Source organism: Sinocyclocheilus rhinocerous, unplaced genomic scaffold, assembly GCF_001515625.1.
Source record: "Sinocyclocheilus rhinocerous isolate Xijiao unplaced genomic scaffold, SAMN03320098_v1.1 scaffold65, whole genome shotgun sequence".
Taxonomy (NCBI): Eukaryota; Metazoa; Chordata; class Actinopteri; order Cypriniformes; family Cyprinidae; genus Sinocyclocheilus; species Sinocyclocheilus rhinocerous.
The window spans coordinates 425,187-447,576 of record NW_015662000.1 but is presented as its reverse complement, the minus strand read 5'-3'; the positions used below and the strand labels follow the sequence as shown (position 1 = coordinate 447,576).

At 35.9% G+C, this 22,390-nt stretch overlaps 1 protein-coding gene across 1 annotated transcript in view; it reads right to left on the bottom strand.

Annotated features, from left to right (window-relative positions):
- Positions 1–22,390, bottom strand: part of LOC107727199 (semaphorin-5A-like) — a 147,310-nt gene that overhangs the window by 4,573 nt on the left and 120,347 nt on the right. Inside the window, exons 18-23 of the mRNA XM_016536991.1 lie at positions 18,373–18,598; positions 11,414–11,623; positions 5,822–5,992; positions 3,191–3,346; positions 2,356–2,400; positions 492–703 (exon numbers count right to left, since the gene is read on the bottom strand). Of these exons, the coding sequence (XP_016392477.1) occupies positions 492–703; positions 2,356–2,400; positions 3,191–3,346; positions 5,822–5,992; positions 11,414–11,623; positions 18,373–18,598 (1,020 nt within the window). The remainder of the gene's footprint in view (positions 1–491; positions 704–2,355; positions 2,401–3,190; positions 3,347–5,821; positions 5,993–11,413; positions 11,624–18,372; positions 18,599–22,390) is intronic.

Below are 22,390 nucleotides of genomic sequence, written 5' to 3'. Positions count from 1 at the left end.
GAGAAGCACTTTCCGTAATTAGTCATGAGTCTTGTGCATTCAAGTCTAATGAAGCCTTAACTGTCCTTCTGACTAAATGTGAAAATTATGGCGTGCATTATTTTCTGCTGTGCTTATGAAAAAATGATCCATGTGCCTAAATCTCAAAGTGCACTGCATAACTTTAAAGCATTATGTAATAAAAAACTACATTTAAGAGAAAAGTTCATTTTTCAGGGTTAAAGTAACTCACTAACAACAATAACATTCTCAGAAATGTACTGACATGAGCTGTATATTGGTTTCTGATTTCATTTGAGACAATCTCACACAAACACGGAGTATACAAACTGAATCAAAACTGCACTTATGAGAAAGCAGTGTATGAATGTATGAATTGATTTAGACACGAGACACATCGCACACATTCACACACAGACCACATACTAAATCCATCATCCATTTCCCATATGAATAACATATTGCTGATCGTATAAATGAATAACACCCACCTTAATGGCTTCAACTGAGTCGTACTTGTCCAGTTTGTTGATGTGGTTGGTGATGCTGGTGTTGAGTGGGGCGGCAGAGATGGGGTGGATGACTGTGGCATCATGGGACTGCTGCTGGTATCTCTGACAGTAAGTGTACACCAGTAGGGTCACCAGACAGCCGAGTATGGAGCTGCTCAGACCCACGGCGATCATGTGGAACACATTGAAGTCTGGCAAGAGAGGCAAAACGGCTAATGGCTAAATGATCTGACACAAGCATGATGGCTGGGGATTTGAGCATTGATCCAGAGGATATCAATTATCCATTACCTGAGCCAATTAAACACTACAGTAAATTACAGTCAGCATCGCTGTTGCCCTGCGAGTCTGCATGAACGGCCAATAATTGCTATAAATGGAAGGACTTTACAGTGACAAGCAATTCCAAATGCACATTTGTTTAATGGGTCCCAAAAAAGCTTTGAGGCACATTGTGTTTGTAATCAGTGTATTGAACATCAGTTTTGATGCACTTTGGATAAATAGCAACTAGAATTATGTTGTTCTCTGGAATACTGGGTTCTTATTGGTCAGTTGTGACTTTGAACAGTCAGGTGTGTTTGTATAATACACAAAAGAACTGTATATTTCACTGTTGTTCAATGGAAACATATCACTGCTACTTTCATGTATGTTGTATCACTTTGCACTTGTTAAAAAAATGACCTTAGAGGACTTATTTTTTAAATGTACTACTGTAAGATTATCAGTAAAATTTTCAGTAAGAAGTCATCATGTATGGAACGCCGATTCCGCCACTGAATAAAAAAAAAAAAAAAGGTAATTGAGACTTTTTATCTCACAATTCTGACTTTTTTCTCGCAATTATGAGTTTACATCTCGCAATTTTTTGTCAGAATTGTGAGATTTTAACTCTCAATTGACAGTTATAAAGTCATAATTGCGAGATACAAACTCGCAATTCTGAGTTAAAAAGTCAAAATTGTGAGATAAACTATTCTGACTTTTTCTCGCTAATGAGAGTTTGTATCTCGCAATTTTGACTTTTTCGCAATTGCAAGATTATATAATTCTGAAACTCTTTAAATTCTGAAAGAGTTTATATCTCACAATTCTGATAAAAAAAAGTCAGAATTGGGAGATGTAAAATCGCAATTGCAAGAAAAAAGTCAGAAATAGTCGCAATTACCTTTTTTTTTAATGCAGTGGTGGGTTCACCAAGTCTACATTTGTTTGATCTAAAATACATCATACAAAACAGTAATTTTGTAAAATATTATTAAACAGTAAAATACATTTGTTCCTATTTTTAATATATTTTATATTATAATTTATTCTTGTGATGGCAGATACATAATGATTAAATATCCTGATATGGTGCTGAATAAACACTGAAAACAGTTACGTTGCTTAACATTTTAGTGGAAACTGTGATACTTTTCGATTCTTTGATAAATAGAAAGTTCAAAAGAATAGCATTTATTCAAAATATAAATCATTTGTATATATATAAATGTCTTTATAGTCAATTTTTATCAATTTATTTAATTCTTGCAGAATAAAAGTATTAATAAAAAAAAATACTGACTCCAAACTATTGAACAGTAGTGTATATATGTTAGCTAGCTAATGCAAAGAAAAAAATTACTTGGCTTTTTATTAGAGGAGGATTTCAGCTGATCTAAGCTAAGCTTTAAGCTAGAATAATAGGATCATTTTGACTCAAATCAATATTTCATGTCCATATACTTTTTTATTTGGAAAGTAGCTGAGTAATAAAGGGGATAATGTACAGTTAGCCGGTCATAATTGCAAAATAAACCCCTGCAGAGCGATATAAGGCTGCTTGTACACTACTTACCTCCACACCATTGTTCCTCCCGACTTGAACGTGCAACAGACGTTTCTGAGGAGATCAGAAAAAAATCAAGAAAAGTACAGGGAAATGAATCCGTCAGGCTGGTAAATGAGATCTTTAGAAGTTTCAGAACATTACAGCAAGTGAATTTCAAACTCAACCTATTATCGCAAAATTCAAAGAGCTGAATAAGGAAAGTGGCACCTGCGACGCATTTTTATGATCAGTAATGGAAGTAAATGAGGTATAAAACCTTTCTAACGAGCTGTAATGGAATGTTACTCTGAGAAAGACATGAGGGCTCTGCAGGCCAGACAATATTTACACAAGATTTACAGAATGGCCTTAAAAATCCACTCCCTGTGCTACACCGTAAGCGAGGTATTAACTCCCCTGACGATCATGCGTTTAGCCATTTCTATCTCTACAAAGTGGCAGATCACATAGCTCATCATTTTAAAGATGAGCACATTAAAAATGAGGTGACTGTGTACATTGTAGTTCATCATCAGAGAACTAAGTACAGTTACTCGGATATAATGTTCTTTCTTACAATTAGCACCCTCATGTTTGAGTTTGTAAAACTTGTGGAGCGGAAGTATCTCAGCTATCGAATGTATGAATGCAAATGCTACACGAAACATATCAGCGTAATGCATTTGTTCGATCGTGCCACTTAGACAGGGCAAAGGATGAGAGGCTAATTATCCCTGCACTGCAGAAATCAATGGTTTGGTGTGTCTCGCATTACTTCTTGTCAATAAGGGAAGATACTTGTTTGTCCAGGGTCGATATGGCAAGTGTTTGAGTGTATATGTGTGCAGGTTTCTGTGCCCACCTGGGATGAAGTTGGAGATGGGTAGACAGGCACGAGTTTCACTGCTGTTGCCTGAGCACTGGTTGCCGGTGGGAAACAGGACGTCACAGTGCCGCAGGCGAACCTGAGACCCTGATGAGTCACAGGGGGACCATTCGGACCAATCAGACCAGCTCTCTGTACATGACAACAACAAGCCCAAATCAGATGCAAAGTGATGTAGAGGGGAGGGAATGTGAAGTTCTCTTTCTCTCTCTCTCTCTCTCTCTCTATCTAGTAAGTGTTTCTGCATGGCATAAATTCTCATCCATATACCCCGAGTCTCTGACACAAACTTGATCCATCCACACCGTGAATGTAACTGGTCTTTAGAGCTTCTTGATATAAATGATCGAATGGCTTATATAAACGTCACAAAATAAGTCTCAAAACTTATTAAAAATGCAACAGAACATTCATATTTTCAGAGTGCAGAGTGCAAATCCAAATGGCTGTGCCTTTATTTGAACATTAAAATCTAGCTATCACTGGATATATGTGGATTTATGTAATGCACTGTGAGCTTACAAAAACATGTATAATATATTTGTTCATTTTGATGTGTGCAGTGGTGAACTGCAATGTGCATTTGTAGGAACCTTTGATGCTTTTAACTCAATGAGAGTGCAATAAAACTGACTGGATCAGAAGCCACTGTTGTGTTTTCTTTCTCACCTCTTTCCGCTGCATGCCGCAGCTTATCATGCCCACTTCTGTAACATTTTTCAAAACTGTTGTGAAAACTAACTGGTTTTGAAATAGGAGAATTCAAGACCCTTCAAACCAGCCCAGGGTCTATCTAGTCTCCCAGCCCAAAAATTGCCCAAAATTAATTCTAAAGGCCCTGAGATATTCACAGTGAAGTTCTTTTTTCGTTGTTCAGGGTAAAAAGAAGTTTAGGTAACACTTTATTTTAAGGACCAATTCTCACTATTAACTACTTGCTTATTAGCATTCATATTACTAGCATATTGGCTGTTTATTAGTACTTACAAAGCACATATTAACACCTTATTCTTCATGACCATATTCTAGATCCCTTAAACCTACCCAATACCTAAACTTAACAACTACCTTACTAACTATTAATAAGCAGCTAATTAGGAGTTTGTTCAGGGAAAACTCTGTTAATAGTGAATATGTGTTCCCTATTCTAAAGTGTTACCGAAGTTTAAAACACCTAAACAGCGGCATACTGTTAGTGAACAACCCAATGCCGCCAGTGTTGCTATGAGCGCCATTTAGATGAATATTAAATATGCGCTACACGCCTTCCTCTCAATAATAAACATACAAAACAGTGAGAAAACAGCAGTTAAGAAAGCATCTGATGACAGTGATGCATGTAACTTACATTTTGTTACATTATATCAACTTTGCTTTTTAAACTGGAAGAAAGAAATGGCTCTGAAAAACGAAAAACCACTTGCCCTTAATAATAAACATAATGAGTGCTAATATGGTTTTATCTGATGTGCAATCCATACATATCTGTTAAGATTTCAAAAACGATGTTTTAGGGTTTCATGACCCTTTCAACTTGAAAAAATGTGTCAGTGTCGCTTTCAATTAGAATTACAACTTCAATTTCTACTATAAAGCAGATCTCCACTGTGTTCATGTTGTTCCTCGTGTCTGACCTTAACATACTTAACAGAAGAAATAAACCAGAGGTTTTCCATGTCAAAGAAGGCAGAGCCCCAGATCCACACCCTCCTAATCGCCAAAGACCAATGGTAGTTCAAAGGTGTTTACCAACCGGTGCAAACTTTTCTGTAAAGTTTGGCAAGCTGTTTTGACCTTGAACGAACTTAATTTTGGCCTGATTTTGTTCAAAATCGTCATATCAGTTCATTTTTGATTTGCTTGAAGTATAACGAGGCTTTAAAACAAAGAAGCTAGACCTTCTTGGCAGATTAGACTTTTATTTTCCAGCAGGCAAGGCTTGAAATTGTGTTATGTGGTTATCTTACGAGTGAACTGATTATCTATTTGGCCTCCAAGGTAATTTAAACTATACTCTACAATGGAACCTAAAAAGCTTGGAATCCAGTTTAGGAGAACTTCCTCACAGTGTCTTCTGATTAGCATTCCCCTCACTTATCCCGTCCTCTGTCTCCCGGCTGCACTGTACAGCTACACATGCGCTCGTGTAATGAATGGTGTGACAGATAGACCTGAACGCAGCTAATAAAAGGTCACTCGGTAACCTCACTACAGTTCTGGCTAATGGATGGACTGACATTTGAATACAAGCTCTCTTCTCCCATTCACCTTTCCGTGGATCAATGTGCGAGGTTTGACTCTGTCATCAATCGCCTTATCTTGCTCTCCTCTCTTGCACTCCCTGCTGCGAGCTTATGCATATTATCTTCATATCGCAAATTTGGCTTTACCATTTGCTTTTCTATGAAGTGTGACATTTTGATTTCCTCTGCTTTCATTCCCCCACGGCCCGCTTTATGCGTGAGACATGACGAAAGGAAAGCAGGTACAAGACAAAGGCTTCCATATCCGAAAAAAGTCATGTAATTTCCTGTCGGATTCAAGGTGTGAGTGTGTGCGAGTTCACGTAGGTTGAGTTCATGCACGTGATAAAGTGTGTGTGTGTACCGGGGCAGGGTTGGATGTTGCAGAGGGCCTCTTCAGTATGCAAACCCAGGCAGATGTCACCTCCGTAGGCAGGTGGAGGGTTGTTACAGGTGCGTGTGCGCATGTAGTGGCCTCCTCCGCATGTCACTGAGCATTTAGACCAAGGTGACCAGCACGACCAGCTCCCATCCACTGAAAGATAAGGAAAAGAGCATACTAAAATTACTACTGTGCTTGTGTCATGAATAACTTTGGGACTAGCATCCTACATTTCTTTCAGTAAATAGTGAAAATATTTTTCGGAATAATTTTGAGCAGCTATAAATGTGTAACAACAGTTCATATCGATAAGGGCAAATGCATTTGTTCTCTACACTTTTCACACTGTAGCTCAGCAAAGAGGAGTCATTCAGATAAACATGTTTAGTGCCATTAATTTTAAATGGGAAATATCATGGAAAACATGATTTAAAATAAATAAAACAATAAAAATAAAAGAGTTCATTTTTAATACAAATACATACAGTAGCCCCATAACACAAAATGATCTTCAAAAAGAGGTCATTCAGAAGGCATCACATTTGTAATATCAGAACTATAAAGATTTAGATATCAGAACATATTCAGTATTCTGCAATTTGGTGGGTTTGTGACTCATTTCTCATTTTAGGAGGTTAGCCAATCATAGCACAACTCATTTACATATAAAACTCTTAAAAAGAACATTGGCCTGTTAAAAGGATGAGAGAAGGTAGAAAACAGTCACATAAAACTAAATTGTCTATTGAAAAAAAAACACTGTGCGATGATCATGCTGTATTTCTGACACTGTCAGAATATGATCGTAGGTTATCTTTTGTCACAAGACCGTGACAACGGCCGTCTTTGACTCTCACTGTACGACACAGGACCACCGATTAGGAGCCATGATCACAGAAATCGCCACGATTGTTTCACGATGCCAATCTTTTGTCTGGGACAGCCAAAAATCATGCAGTGTGTTTCGGGTTTAAGGGGGAAAAGTGAATGTGCTCCATTTCATTTAAACAGATCCAGGAACTTTATTCATCTAGTACCACAATATAAATGAACGACTTCACCATAGTTACCTCTGATAAGATCATTACAATGAAATCATCTGGTGTCAAAACATGCTAAATCCTACTGCGCTTGTGTCATGAATAATTTTGGGAAGAGCATCTGTCATTTCAAAGTAAATAGAATAATTATATCTGAATAATTTCAAGTGTGATTGCCACTCTAAATGTGTAACATTAGTTTATATCAATAAAGGCAAATGTGTTACATGACATTTTTTCTCTACACTTTTCTCGCTGTTTCTCAGCAAAGAGGAGTGATTCAGACTGAGCATATTTAGTGTCATTAAATTTAAATGGGACATATCATGGAAAACAGGATTTAAAAGAAATAAAATATTACAAATAAAAGAGTTAAATTTATTATGTACACTTCCATAAGACAACCATTTGTAGAAAATGATCTGCAAAAACAGGTCATTCAGAAGGCATCACATTTGTAATATCAAAACTATTATGATTTAGATAACAGCACCTATTAAATATTCAGAAATTTGGTGGGGTTGGGACTCATTTCACATTTGAAGAGGTTAGCCAATCATAGCACAGCTCATTTACATATAAATCTCTTAAAAGAACGATGGCCTGCTAACAAGTGAATATGCATTTCATTTAAATAGATCCAAAACATTTATTCATCTAGTACCACAATCTGAATGAACGACGTCACTGATACGATCACTACAATGAAATCATCTGGTGTTAAAACCAGCTAAATCCAGATGCTAAGACTGCTGGGAATCCGGGGGTTGATGAGAAGAGAGGCTGTTCACACAATCTGCTCTGGAGCTCTGCTTCTCCCTCGCGCTCTCACTCTGACCCCTGCTTTAATTAATGAGGCTAAACGAACCATCAATTCACTCCCTCCCCTCTTCAGCGAGTGCCAAGCTCAGGGTCATCACCCGCGACAACTGGGGGAACAGAGAACAACTCACGAAACACTACGACTGTCTTGGAACTAATTAAAGGAAAACAAGCATACTGAGTCTCATTTTACATTAGCATTAGCCGTCTGACAGGTTTGTGGAAGAGGGGTGAGAGTCACCGACATGAGTAGATTTAGGCTGCGTTTAGTATGAAATATTAGCATACTGATTACTGTATAGTGCACAGTATATTGGCTGCTATTAAAAAACTGTATGCTAAACGGTATACAGTATGCTACAAATATTTAAAATTTTTATTAAAAAATACTTAAAAACAGCATTTGTGCTATGATCTCAGAATATTTAGTTCAGCAAATGACATTATTGTCTAGGAAATAAGTCTTTTTTTTTTTTTTTTTTACATTTTATAAAGTTTGCATATTATTCCAATTTTGTGGTAAAATGTCTTAAAGGGTTAGTTCACCAAAAAAGGAAAATTCTGTCATTTTCTCACCCTCATGTCTTTCCAAACCCATAAGACTTTGGTTAATCTTCGAAACACAAATTATGATATTTTAATGAAATCTGAGAGGTTTTTGTCCCTCCACTGAAAATCCAGGTAACCAAAACTTAGAAGATACAAAAAGGTCATAAAGGCATTGTAAAAATAATCCATATTAATTGAACGGTTTAAGAAATATGATTGCTTTATTTGATGAACTGGGGGGCGGGGGATTCATAGCAAAAAATAAAAAATAAACAAACAAAAAAATCTAATTAAAGATAAATTTGACTGAAACCTTTTTTCCCTAAAATTTCTATAGACATTTATATAATACTGTTATCATGAATTATTTTAGCCATGATAACCGTGTAGTGAAATTCTGATATCGTGACAGCCCTGCAACATTTGTATATTGCCGAAAATATTTTTCAAATGCAAAAGTTGTAAATGCAACAAAAAGTACATTTTGGAGAGTACATTTTTCAAGAAATTACTATTTCAGTCTTTCTACTTTAAAAAGATCCCATTTAATTAAATGTGTTACTTACTGTTTCTTTGTAATTATTTGTGAAATTTACTAGCAATTTCTGAGAGAAAATTGCTTCAAAGTAAATCCTACTCCAATTTTTCTAGTGTATTTCATTCTAGCAGAATAAAAGATTTTTAAAACTAGTGCCCAATTTTGATTTGGGAAGCTCAAATGCACCTTTTCCTGTCTGTTGCCTTTGAAGTAACAGCTCAGGATAGTTACTAGTAAAGGTTTTATAACTATATGTGTTGTTGACTGTATCTCCCATTGTTGGAGAAAAACCAGAAAAGGTGACTTTTTTATATAAAAGACATAAGTAAACGAAATATTGCATTTTATCATCTGTTATAACTTCTCTATTGCGAAAAATGACAAATCAGCTCATGTCTGCCCCGGCGTGACTGATCATTTCATTTCACCCTTGTGGCCTGCAACAAAAAAAAGATTCATTCGTTTCAGATCCTCCACAACTGCAACCGCGAGACCTCCGTCTGCCTCTCTCAAAACAAAATAATGCATTTCAAAGGTCTGACTTTGAACGTATAAAGATTTAGCTCGGCAAGAAGGAACCAATAAAAGACACAGTCAGAATACTGGTCACAGACAAGCTCCGGTTCAGAGACGCTTATGGAGGTGTAGAGCAATTTGATGTGTTCTTTTCCAAGCTTCCTGCTGGGATACGCTTGATGAAAGTCATCTGTATTATTCTGTCGTCGCCTGTACAAAGGGGCTATTGAATCTAAGCGCTACTAAGACGTTTCATTGGAAGTAGACAAGGACTGAATTAACTTAGTGAAGTGCACAGCACAGTTACTGATCGACAGTGTGCTCACATAGTTTGCTGTACAATCTGTCATCTGCCGCTTTTATAAAATTTGCGCTGCGATTCCTGATCTGTTAGCAATTACTCCTGCGGAGAAAAATATAAATAATTCTAATCAGGTCTTAAAACCTCTGGAGGTCTTTGTTACTGGAGCAGTCCCGTTGGTCTTGCTACTGTCACTTTACAGGAAATATGTGATTTCCAGTTAGAAAACAGCTTCTGTAAAATTAAGCAGGAGCAATTAGCTTTCCAGCATATCAAGCAAGAGTTATAAACTACAACTCTCCAAAAACAGGCTATTGATTAATTACGATTGCAAAACAAATTCCGCATTGCCTGATTGTGTCTTGTTCATCGTTAGGTATCATAAAATACCCAAGTAGCGCATTTCCATTTTAGACAGCATATTTCCAGCACACATAACGATGAGCGCTCATTTAATTAGAGAGCTTTTTCCCCTCCTTCAACTTTAGAGAGGGTGTACACCATTGTCACAAGCCTTTTAATGACTGAATCCTGCTTTCCCGTCACTGCCGGTGTAATTAGCTTGAAATGTGATTAGACACAACGATGCCACTGAGATTTCTCTCCATTTCCACCGGCAAATTGAGGTCCTCGCACCTTAAAACAGGGAGGCTGTCTTCTACTCGTACAAATACCACTCGCAAATGTGGGTTGTGTCTTACTTTTATCACTTGTTGATGTCTGGAATCCTTCTTTATTCCCTGCACACCAGTAACAAACTGAAAAAGGACAGTTTTTATGATTGCTTCCATATAAACATTTGAAGAAAGAATGGATAAGTCTGAATTCTATTTGTGTTGTATGATGTTTTTTTTTTTTTTAAAGTAAACGCAGTGTTCTTTTTTCCACCAAATAAGTGCTGGTGCTCGACTGGAGGATATGTTCTCCTCTTTCAGAAGATTTTCCATTAAGCCAAACTACGATGTAACTGGTACACAACAAACAGCACATTTCTGTTGTTTGTAACTGTAGTTTAAGAATTTATTTGAACATCTATAGAAAATGAATTTATCACAAGCTGGCTTTGATGAAATGTTTTCACATACATAATGAATAAAATGTTTAGTTATCAATTTAAATATATGATATTTATAAATAAAATCATTTAATTTACTTTTGGTTAATTGGTGAAGTCTTTGTAGGTGACAAATATACACTACTGTTCAAAAGATTTTTTTTATTCAGCTTTTATTCAGCAAGGATGCATTAAATTGATCAAAAGTGTCAGTAAAGACTTTATAGTGTTACAAAATATTTCTATTTCTAATAAGTGCTGTTCATGCTGAACTTTATTCTATTCATCAAATAATCTTGAAAAAAAAGTTTAGACAAAAATACAAAATTCAGCATATTAGAATGACTTCTGAAAGATCGTGACACTGAAGACTGGAGTAATGGCTGCTGAAAATTCAGTTATAAAATCACAGGAATAACTTACATTTTAAAATACATTAAAATAGAAAACAGTTATTTAAAAATATAATAATATTTCACTTTTTTATTTACATTGTGATTCCCTATCTGTATTTCACTTTATTTTATTATTTTACTGTATTACTTCATTTTTTGATCAAATAAATGCAGCCTATTTGAGCAAAAGATACTTTTTCTAGAACAAAAACTATTTTTTACATTGCAAACAAAACTTAAAATAATAAATTAGATTTATACATATAATTTAATTTCAGAATGGGGAAAACGAAGATGTGTAAGTCACAAAAATATGAATGGAAAAAGTTGGAAAAAGTTTATGTATGAGGACTGCTAACCTGGACATGGTGTAGTATTGCACTCCTGAAATTCCTGGGCAGGCCCCAGGCAGGTGACTCCTCCATATTTGGGTTTGGGGTTGGAGCAGGTGCGTTTGCGGTTTCGGACCCCCGAGCTGCAGTCCCGACTACACTGGCTCCAAGACCCCCAGACGGACCAGCCTCCATTTACGGTCAATCCAGAGATACGTCCAGAACGCAGCAAATCTCCTAAAACAAGAATAAACAGATTAAATTCCTGGGAAATCATGGGAATTCGATGCTCTTCAATAAACCCTGACAGGGTTTTCGATTTCAGAGATTATCATTTCAACAAATCAATCTATTATTAAATCCATACCACCTGAACTATTTCAAAAGAATAGCTCAGAGAGCAAAATGGATTTTCACATCATAGTTATCCATGCCATTCACAACTATTACTGTATGGGTTTGTGTCAAAGAACATTTATCTTATCAAACAGAGTGTTTTTGCCACAGAGTATCTGTCTGCACCGTGACCTCTGTGTTTGTACCTCTGACCTTGAGCGAGATCCATCTGTGACAGTCCCTGTGAGCCACAGCCATTTATTCATTCGGAGCAGGCGACGGCGCTACATGGGTCGACCTAAAATCTCTCCAGCACCAGAGCACACAGCCCTCTCAAAGGTAATAGACTACTTCATAATCTACTCACACCTCAAAGCGGGGCGCCTGGCTCTGATGGCTAATGGCAAGGGAACACAGGTGTCAGTGCATGCTAGACCCGCAGGTAAACAAATCGTGCTGCATTCAATGACTTTAACCAAGAAATGACTGACTACATTGATTTTTTAGGAAAGTATAAAGTCGTATTCTGGAATTGGATTTTGACTTCGCTATGCTTGCTGGTTGTTAAGAACCCATGCAAAGCGAAGAAGATAAATTTGCGATTAAAAAAGGCAGCGCTTATGCATATGCATTGAACTTTCCCATCCCAGCTTCTGTCATGTGTTAGACAATAGGATCAGCGGTACATCTGCCGAGCGAGATGGGTGGCATTATATCCTGCACAATCAAGAAAATTAATAGCTCTTGTGGATTAAGAGTGTGGCTTTTATGCAATTCCCCAGAGCTGTCGTAAACTGTCTAGCGGTCACCGGCGCTTATTAAAAGTTAGGGGGTGGGCAATTAGGAACGACTCCCTGATGGGTCTGCGTAGTGGGTGGTTAACGCCTCTGCAAATACATGTAATTACAATGACATACAGCATTCTAGCATGGCAAGAAGCAGTTGAGACACAAACGGTCAACTGAACAGTGTGGGGTGCTCATAAACAGCGGGATCCAAAAATCTGAGACCACTGGTAAAAAAATGCTTCTCTTTGTTTTTATTTCTGTTCTATTTCATATTTCTTATTTAACATTTTTTTAAATTTTAAAATGGCAAATTATATTAATTTGTGTTTAAAAAAAAAACATTTAAAGGGGTCATATGATGCGATTTCAATTTTTCCTTTCTCTTTGGAGTGTTACAAGCTCTTGGTGCATAAAGAAGATCTGTAAAGTTGCAAAGACTAAAGTCTCAAATCCAAAGAGATATTCTTTATAAAAGTTAAGAGTCAGCCACACCTACCTAAAACGGCTCGTTCTAACACGCCCCCACATACCTACGTCACGATCTGGGAAGATTTGCATAACACCGCCCAAATGTTCACACAAAGAAAGAAGGAGTAACTTTTATTCTCGCTGTAGTATTGTTGACGCTGCAATTTGCCACTGATGATTCAAACGCGAGTTTTGGGCAGTGTAGAGTAGCACTTGTTGTTTGTCATTTCTCTGATCTCAAATGCAGACATGGTTTTATGTTTACGCGGCGCGATGCAATGCAACGCAACGCAACGCAACGCAACGCGTAAAAAGACAGTATAAGTCATTATAATCCATAATTATGTCTCCACAGGATGCAACGAATGCCTTGTTTATAATGGGTTTTCATGTTTATGAATCATCGCTCCGGCCTGACAGGGCATCATCACAGTATGGTAGGGGCGTAACATTTCCGTCACACGCTTGAGGTATTCAGCCAATCATAACGCACTGGATAGCTGGCCAATCACAGCACACCTTGCTTTTCAGACCGATGAGCTTTGTAAAAATCGATGCGTTTCAGAAAGGCGGGGCATAGAGAAGAAACAATAATGTACAGTATGTGGAAAAGAATGTGTTTTTTGAACCTTAAACCGCATAAACACATTTCATTACACCAAATACACAAAATAATGTTCTTTTTAGCAACTTCATATGACCCCTTTAAAAGTCACCAATTATATTAATTGTAATTAATAAATTAGGCTATTAAATATAACCTAAAATACTAAAACATTATTTGTAACAAATTAATATATTTTAACAGTTTTTAAATCATAAGTTATATTATATTTGTTACTATCAAACATTTTTTATTATAAATTGTATTATAAATGTGTTATTACTGAATATAATTTAACAGCTTTTTAAATGAGAAATTATATTAATTTGTAATTATTAAATATAATTTAATATTTTTTTTAAAATAATGGATGATATGATTTGTAAATACTGAATATAATTTAACATCTTTTTCAATTAGAAATTACATTAATTTGTAATTATTAAATATAATTTAGTAGTTTTCTAAAAATGTATATATAATAATATTATATGTTTCTAATAGTAAAACTAGTCTAATAGTTTTTATTAATTAATAAATTAGATTCTTTGTAATTTTCAAAAATAATGTTTTTAATACAAATTCAACTTATTTGTTTATGCTTTTAAATTACAAAATATATTAATGTAATTAAATAAAATTTGTGCTTAAATTACATATATGATCATAATTTGAAAGAAAAACTAAACTGAAAAAAAAAAATCACAATGTCATTGGTTTGCTTCTGTTTTGCTTTAACAAAAGCAGCACTTGAGATGCACGAACTGCAAAAGTTTTAAGTTTCTATTCAGTTTTAAACTTGATTTTTAATCCCAGATTTTCAGATGCGCTCTTAGACTTTTTGGGCCTGACTGTGTAAGGTTGAGACCAGAATCACTGACAGTGAAATTTTCTATTTTGTATCCAAGGACATGTGTGTGTAATGCACCACAGAGAAATTTGCCAGCTGAGATCCTAAGGTCTGCAGAATCTGACACTGAGTGGGATTCTAACTGATGGCAGATCTGTAGGGAGCCGACAGTAAATAGCCTTGGAGATATCAGCCGCTTCTATGAGAAAAGGAGGAGAAAAGAAAAAAAGAAAAAAAGAGAGAAAGACAGAGACGCAGAGATGGAGCTGTCCGTGCAGCACGGTATTTAGATGAGAAAATAGTGCTAAAGTCACATGCTAAAATGATGTGCTATTGTTTCTGAGATAAATGAAGGCATCACTCATAGCCAAATTACAAACCTGGGCCATCATCAGTTACAGCCTCTGGCTTATGCTGCAAAGAAACTCAAGGTTTTAAGATAAGTAGCTTGACTGTTTGGCAGCATTTTCACTCTAGCCACTGCCATTACTCCAGCAAACAAATAGACATAATGGTGCATGTATTGATTTTTATTGTACTGAAGGTTAAGTGTTAAACACTTGCACTAAAAGAAAAATGGTGCTGTATTGTAACGAAAGCTACAGAGCGTTTTTTTGCACACTAAACATTTGTAATCGCCCTCTTAGTTTCTAAACTGCGTTCATTAAATTGCAAATTATTACCTCATTTTAACAGGTTTGCATAAACTACCCAATTTAGATTGACTAATCAGTGGGTTGGCCTGAACAACTATTAACATAACTAATTAACAATAATTAGGCTGGTCTGAGGTTCACATGACCCTGATCAGATATGTTTTTTTAGGGGTTAGGCATATAAGAAACAGTTTGTTTTTAATTTGACATGGTCAAAAAACTGCAATATGTGACAACAGACAAAGACTGGAAAGATTTGGAAAGATTTTTTAAAGTTTTTGAAAGACTCTTTCGTGTTCACCAAGGTGGCATATTTTTGATTAAAAATAACAGAAACAGTAACAGTTCAAAAGAACAGTTTTCGATTGTATTATATTTTAAAATGTCATTTATTCCTGTGATGCAAAGTTGAATTTTCAGCATCGTTACGCCAGTCTTCAGTGTCTGATTCTTAAAATCATTCTAATATGCTGATTTGCTGCTCAATAAACATTTTTTTTTTATTATCAATATTGAAAGCAGTTGTGCTTTGGGGTAAATAAATAATTATAACACTTTTATTCAGTAAGGACACAGTAAATTGATCAAACGTGTAACATGATCCTTCAGAAATCATTCTAATATGAAACATTTCTTATTATTACCAATGTTGAAAAAAGTTATTTTATAGATATATTTTAAAGATATTTTTGTGGATACAGTAATCATTTTTTTAGGATCCTTTGATGAATAGAAAGGTCAAAAGAACAGAATTTATTTGAAACGGAAAACTTTTGTAACCTTATAAATGTCTTCAATGTCTCTTTCAATTAATTTAATGCATCCTTGACGAATAAAAGTATTACATTCTTTAAAAAAATCTTTTGAACTGTAGTTTATATGTCTGAATGCATATGGCTATAGCAGTAGCATTATAAAGGGGCAGAATTTAAAGATTTTTCAGAGTGTTTTTTTTTTTTACCATGTAAAATGTCTAAAAGATAAAGCCCAGCGCACTGTCTGCATGTTAATTTAAGCACTGCTGAAAATGTGTTAGACGACTAGCTGACTGTCATCCATTCATACGTTGAATAATCTCAGAGGACAGAACTTTTAAACTTATAAACACTAGTAAATTAACTGATGACCATCAAGGTTTGAACAAATACAGGCAGCAGTTTATCAAAGAAAGTGATGTTGTTATCTGACATTGTTTTATATTTTTATTCAGGTTAATCTACTTATTATAATTAAGTAAATGGACCGCAGCTCACTAAGTAAAGCTCCTGAATCTGTGTAAATAACGACCAGCTGCTGCGGACACTGATAATTTCTTTAATTTGCTCCTCAAAAAGACAGCAGAGAAATCAAGGAACCTTATCTGCACAAAGCCGATTTACATTTGCCTAATAAAAAAAAACCTGCATCAAATGCATTTCCAATCTGAAAATGTCAGCCAGGGCTGATTCTACTGATCTTGTTTCTTTCATAATGTTGATATTAGACAGAGAAAGAGGCTCAGACCTCAAAGGCTTGACAAAATAGCAACAAACACGTGACTTCAACTTGACAAAGCCAAGGTGACTTCCAGGGCCCTGCTAACTCAGTTTATCTACAGACAACTGAATGTCCTTGTGCTTTTATAAATACATTTTACAAAAAGTAAAGAGCCAATTTTTACATAATATGTAGCATTTAGTGTCTTAGCAACACAAAATACAACCCATAAACAATCCAAAAGTGCAGGTTAAAAAAATCACATTTTCAACCCAAATCATCATCTTGCAGTAATTCTATGAGTTTGATTGTGTAATGCTTGACAATATTCTAGTTTAGAACTTTAATGTAACCACATACAGTCATTCCTCCACTCTAGATTGTTCCACATGAACTCTATGCAATGAGACGCTGTGCTTTATCACCCTCTCTTTCACACGGCATGGCTTACGGATTCAAATCGATATGGGCCAGCCGAGACGTGAGGCTAAATCTTGGCCAAGTGGCAGCCCATTCATTTCAGAACTCATCTTCCCTTGTGGCTTCACTGACATCAACACACATCTTTAGTGTGGAGGTGATTATGGGACTAGGCCTCCTCTGTACGATATGCAGTATGTTAACCACTGTCCACAAACATCTGCCATGCAGCGGTATAGCTGGGTGCTTCAAGCTAAATAATGGTTAAAATGCAGAAATTATTCATGTGTATGTTGGGCACTTAATATTTATGAATTATACTGATGCAGCACTGATGAATCATATGAGTGTCAGAGATATACAGATTGCATGCAATACTAAACAGAAAAATTAAAACTAACCTGTCTGTATATGCATGTGAACGTAAAGAATTATCTTATGCTCAACAATACTGTATTACTTATGTTTGCATGTATATATATATATATGTGTCTGTGTATACACGCAACTCAACACACAATTAACATTTTAAAAAAATCCTCATTGATTTCCTGTATTTCAGCTTTCAAATGGAAAAGCTGCATTTAAAAGCAACAGAAGACTTCCACAAACTAGCAAATTAAATGTTTCTGTGCTGCTCTGAATGTTTTTTTTTTTTTCATTTTAGCTCAGTCGCTCGTAAAACGAAATGGAAATTAGTGAGATGGAAAAGCAAAGAAAAATAGCCTAAAAGAGTTCTTGTCATTAGCTTTGTGTGTGGCATAGTGAATGTCTGTTGAAGATCAGAGCGTGACTGTAGAATATTAGTGTCTATAAACATCTCTCAAAAACAAACTTTACTGTTACAGGGTTTTCACTGCATATATCTGTGTAATATCTCGGTGCCACTTTGACTCTCGTAACTCGTCAGTTAACAGCTTGTTGTAACCACAGCTAGTTCACAGATGTGAAACCTAATGCAGGGAGGTAAATAAATAAAATTAAGTGCAAGTGTTGCACTTTTCCAGACAGGAAGACCCCCAACCACTGAGAGAAATCACATTCACTGATTTGACTTCATTAGCATGTTCCTCGTGTCTCTCTGAGGCAGAATGCAGCCAAGAGCACTTGTGTTGGGTGAGACGACACTCCAAAAACTGATGTAGTGAGCCCACATTGATGAGAGAAAGAGAGAGAGAGTGAAAGAAAGAACGAAAGAGAGAAGCACTGGAGCACATCATGTTGTCTTTCCACCGATGGACAAATAGATCAAGTGGCTTGCCTCAAAGTCACTATGGGCTCACTCCATCAAAGACACAGGGAGAAAAAGCAGGATGAGAGGAGACAAAAGGAAAAAGCTGAGTGACAAATGAAGAATTGCAGGGAAGAGAGACAGAATGAGATCTCACCATCTGTGGAGCATCCCGTGGATCCGTCGCTGGAGCAGTACCTCATCTCAATCCGCTGTCTCCCTACTTCCAGCAGGCTGGGCTCCGGGACCCTCGCCTTACAGGTGTACCTGAACCGCTGCTCGTAGTGGCCTCCATTGTCTGAGATATTCACCGGCGTCCATGGGGTCCATTGAGTGGTCTTCTTTAGATCCGGGCAAGGGAGGGTATTGCAGGACTGGAATTCCTGTACAAACCAGCAAAATATATAATTATACATTTTATTCTTTATATTATCAATCAATACAATATTATAATATTTCAGTAGCATTTCATATTGTCTATATTTCTGAATCATAAAATATAGAATTGATTATAGAATTATTATAGAAGTTGTTTTTTAAAATTATATAAAATCTATAATTATAAATGCTAATCTTTAAAAAGAATATAGCATTACTTTAAAAACAGTAAAAAACAGTAAAAACAGCAGTATTGTGAAATATTATTATAATTTAAAATTAATGCAATTACCACAGTCTTCAGTATCACATGATCCTTCAGAAATCATTCTAATATGATTTCTGAAGGATATTATATTATACAAATAATATTATAGCAATTATTATTGGTTGTCAATAATCAATAATTGTTCTTATTATTACCAATGCTGAAAACAGTTTTTGTTGCTTAATATTTTTGTGGAAATTATGATACATTTTTTAAAATTTATTTATACTGTACATTTAATTCATTTCAATTGTAATTCAAAAGAACAATATTAAAATAAATCACACACACACACACACACACACACACACACACACACCGAGTCTGGTGGGGACTTGCGGCAAACCTCTTAAATTCTTGATCGTTTTATTGCATTTCTATAATTGATATGACATCTACACTGCCTGTATCCTTGATCTGTACCAGCAGTTATGAGCTTTCAATCCTTCGATTTATGATAATGTAGAGCGTCTTCTGATACCAATGTCTAGCACTTGAGGCAGTCAGATTCATGTCCTGACACCTTAATAAATTCGCCTGAAACAAGGAGCTATAGATTTCCTGTAAATCATATGTGTTCATTTGGTGGAGTGGGGAGCTGTGTCCATTCTAGCTGCATTTATTTATGCTTAATAGACCTTGAATGACTGCCAGACCTTGGCAAAATAAGATAAAAGTCCTTTTTGTTCATCCGTCAATCTGTCAGACAGAGGGAGAGCTGATGTGAAGCGCTCAGACGGCTGTCTACCTCACCTCCCTCCACTCGTCTCTTCTCACCTCTGTTCTCCCAAGGACGGGGCGCAGCCGAGGTTAAGATTGGGAAAAGTTTAGGCATTGTTTGCTGTGCGATCTGACTACCTGTTTTTGTTTTCACACTCTCTTTGTTAATATTTAATAGCGGTTTATAAATATGTTGAAATCAAATGAGCTGACTGAACACTTTTTACCTCACTGAGCATCAACACTTCAGCTAGAAAGGCTCAAACACAGATTTTTGCAGTCTGTTTTCTCTTAGACAAAGGAGGGTGTTGGGTGTTAGTGTTGTACTTGACTACGCATAGAGAAATGTTCATGCTAGGCTGCACTCTCTCAGAGCACAAAAGCAAAATGAGTTACCTAATAATTACATGGTTTCATTAAACACTCAACATCTGGATGCCTCCACAAATTAACAAACTACAAGTACAAGCTGTATTAAGTCTATAGTTATGTAAACATGCCATTAAAATATTAAAGAACCTGGTTCTTTAGCTTTAGCTTTTATCACTAGCCAAGTTTCCATCCAGTTTTTGCGCTGTTTTGCGCTGACAAAGAGAATATGCGTAAAAAAACTTTGCGAAAATTTCTGTCTACAGTCTGTTTCCATCCAACTGGCCTTTTACCGATAAAATGGTGTGCGTTATGACGTCATCCCTAAAAAACAAATTGTCGCATAAGTTTTGGTGTAAAAATGTCCTTGAGCTGTTTCCATACATAATTTCACCTATTGCGTAAATTATATAGACTAGTAGCCTGTTCTTCATCCATTTGAAACAAAACTTTATTATATAGCATATTATTAAATTTAATAGGCCTGCATTAAATTATTTTTAACAAGTGTCATGAGTTGGTTTTTTTGTACTTTGTTATAGACTATTTAGATACTTGATCATCAAGCATTATTCATAAATAGGTGCAGTTGTATTAGCCTATCATTATTTTTCTGATGAACTTTTAGAGGAAATGTTCATTTCGGTTATTTTATTTCTCCTAACCAACAACCGACTGCCGTTAAGCCATTATTAACTGACAAGATTATGTTAAATTACAATTAAATGAAATTTGAATTGATACATGGCTGTGACTTAATAAAAATACCTAAATTTGTTTTCCTGGGATTCATTTTATACACGCAAAAAGCAGCATACACAACAGAACGTGAGGATTCACATGGTCACATCACGCACCTGCAGCGCTTCTGCGAATGGAGAAAAACATAATAAAGCTATATATAAAAGAAATAAATAGGACTATATGTGAAATATATTTTTCTAAATAATAAATTAACAAAACGAAAGAAAAAAAAACTGTGCAACAATTATCAGCCTAAATGCAGAATTTCGGCTCATTTTTGTGATGCGCTCTTGAGAAAGCGGCATCCTGTTTGTTTCCTTTATTTTACAAAAACACAATGTTTTGTTTTTATTGTGAATGTACACAAATAAAGGACTATTTAGAATAGTTGTGAATAATGTCTTACTCTCATATGACCACAAATGAAGGAGTATAGTAACACCGTGTCTACACCGGATGCGACAGCTGCTGCGCCGCTCGCGTCCGGTGTAGACGGTGTAAGTTGTTTCCACTTTTATAAGGAAAAAAAAACAAGCGATCGTGCCGGCGCCTCACTTGCGCAGTTAAGCATTGCTAACTCTACAACACAGCCTGTTAATTGTCATAATAAAATACAGCCAGCCAATGTTTTCAACATTGAAAACCATGCTATTTTAGTTCCCCTCACTCCACAACAAATACTTTAAATTTAATGGTAGAACAGAACTCAGAACAAAACAAGAATAAAAAAAATATGAAAAGCTACTAACAAGCCAAAATATATTAATTTAAAATTTTGTACTTCGCGTTCCAATATCCACGTAAAACAAAATGTGCTTGGCATAATATCATGGGGGTATGGTGGTCATGCTGAACGGCACGGACTACAGGCTATTTAAACTGAGCAGTGCACTGTAAAAAATAACGTAAATGTAGGCTACTAAAGAAACATCAAATTAAGATAAGTATGTTTGAGAGGTAACTTGTCTTTTTCTTACCAAATATAAAATAATTTTAGATGAAATTTAATAAAATGAATATGATTTAATGCGATTTTGAACTACAGGGAAACTTGCTTTAATGTGAGCAACACCATGAACATGGGAACTGCTGGTAAATTTTATCGATAAATGGCATTTCCATCAGCTATATCGGTAAAAATTTTGAAGCGCTAAATATTTTTTCACAAAAAATTCATGGATGGAAACCTGGCTACTGTGAAAGACAAATATGATGGGGAAAAAATGCAAAAGTTTTTAGCACATTACATTTATTTGAAATTAGGGATGCACCGATACTGGTATCGGTATCGGGCCCGATACTGAGCTCCTGTACTCGTACTCGTACTCGTTAAAATGCCCCGATACCAAATGCCGATACCACACAGCATGTGTTAAGTGCCATATTCAGACAATGAAACACCGACAACAGAACAACAGACAGCAGAATGGAGTTATTAGAGATTAAGGATGTCTACGAAGTATATGTATGCAATGAATATAAAACATTCAGTATTAATGCCTGTATAGCTGATTTGCTTACCAGCTGGTAAGCAAATCACGCTGAGTGGATTGAGTGCGCGGCGGCGCAGATGCGCGAGCTTGTCGAGTGAATATACCTTTCTCACAGACATCGCTGGAAAGTTTGTAGTTCGGTCGGATACGTCAAAAACAAGTAAAACAATGCACAAGTTACTTAACGGTAGAGAGAGAGAGAG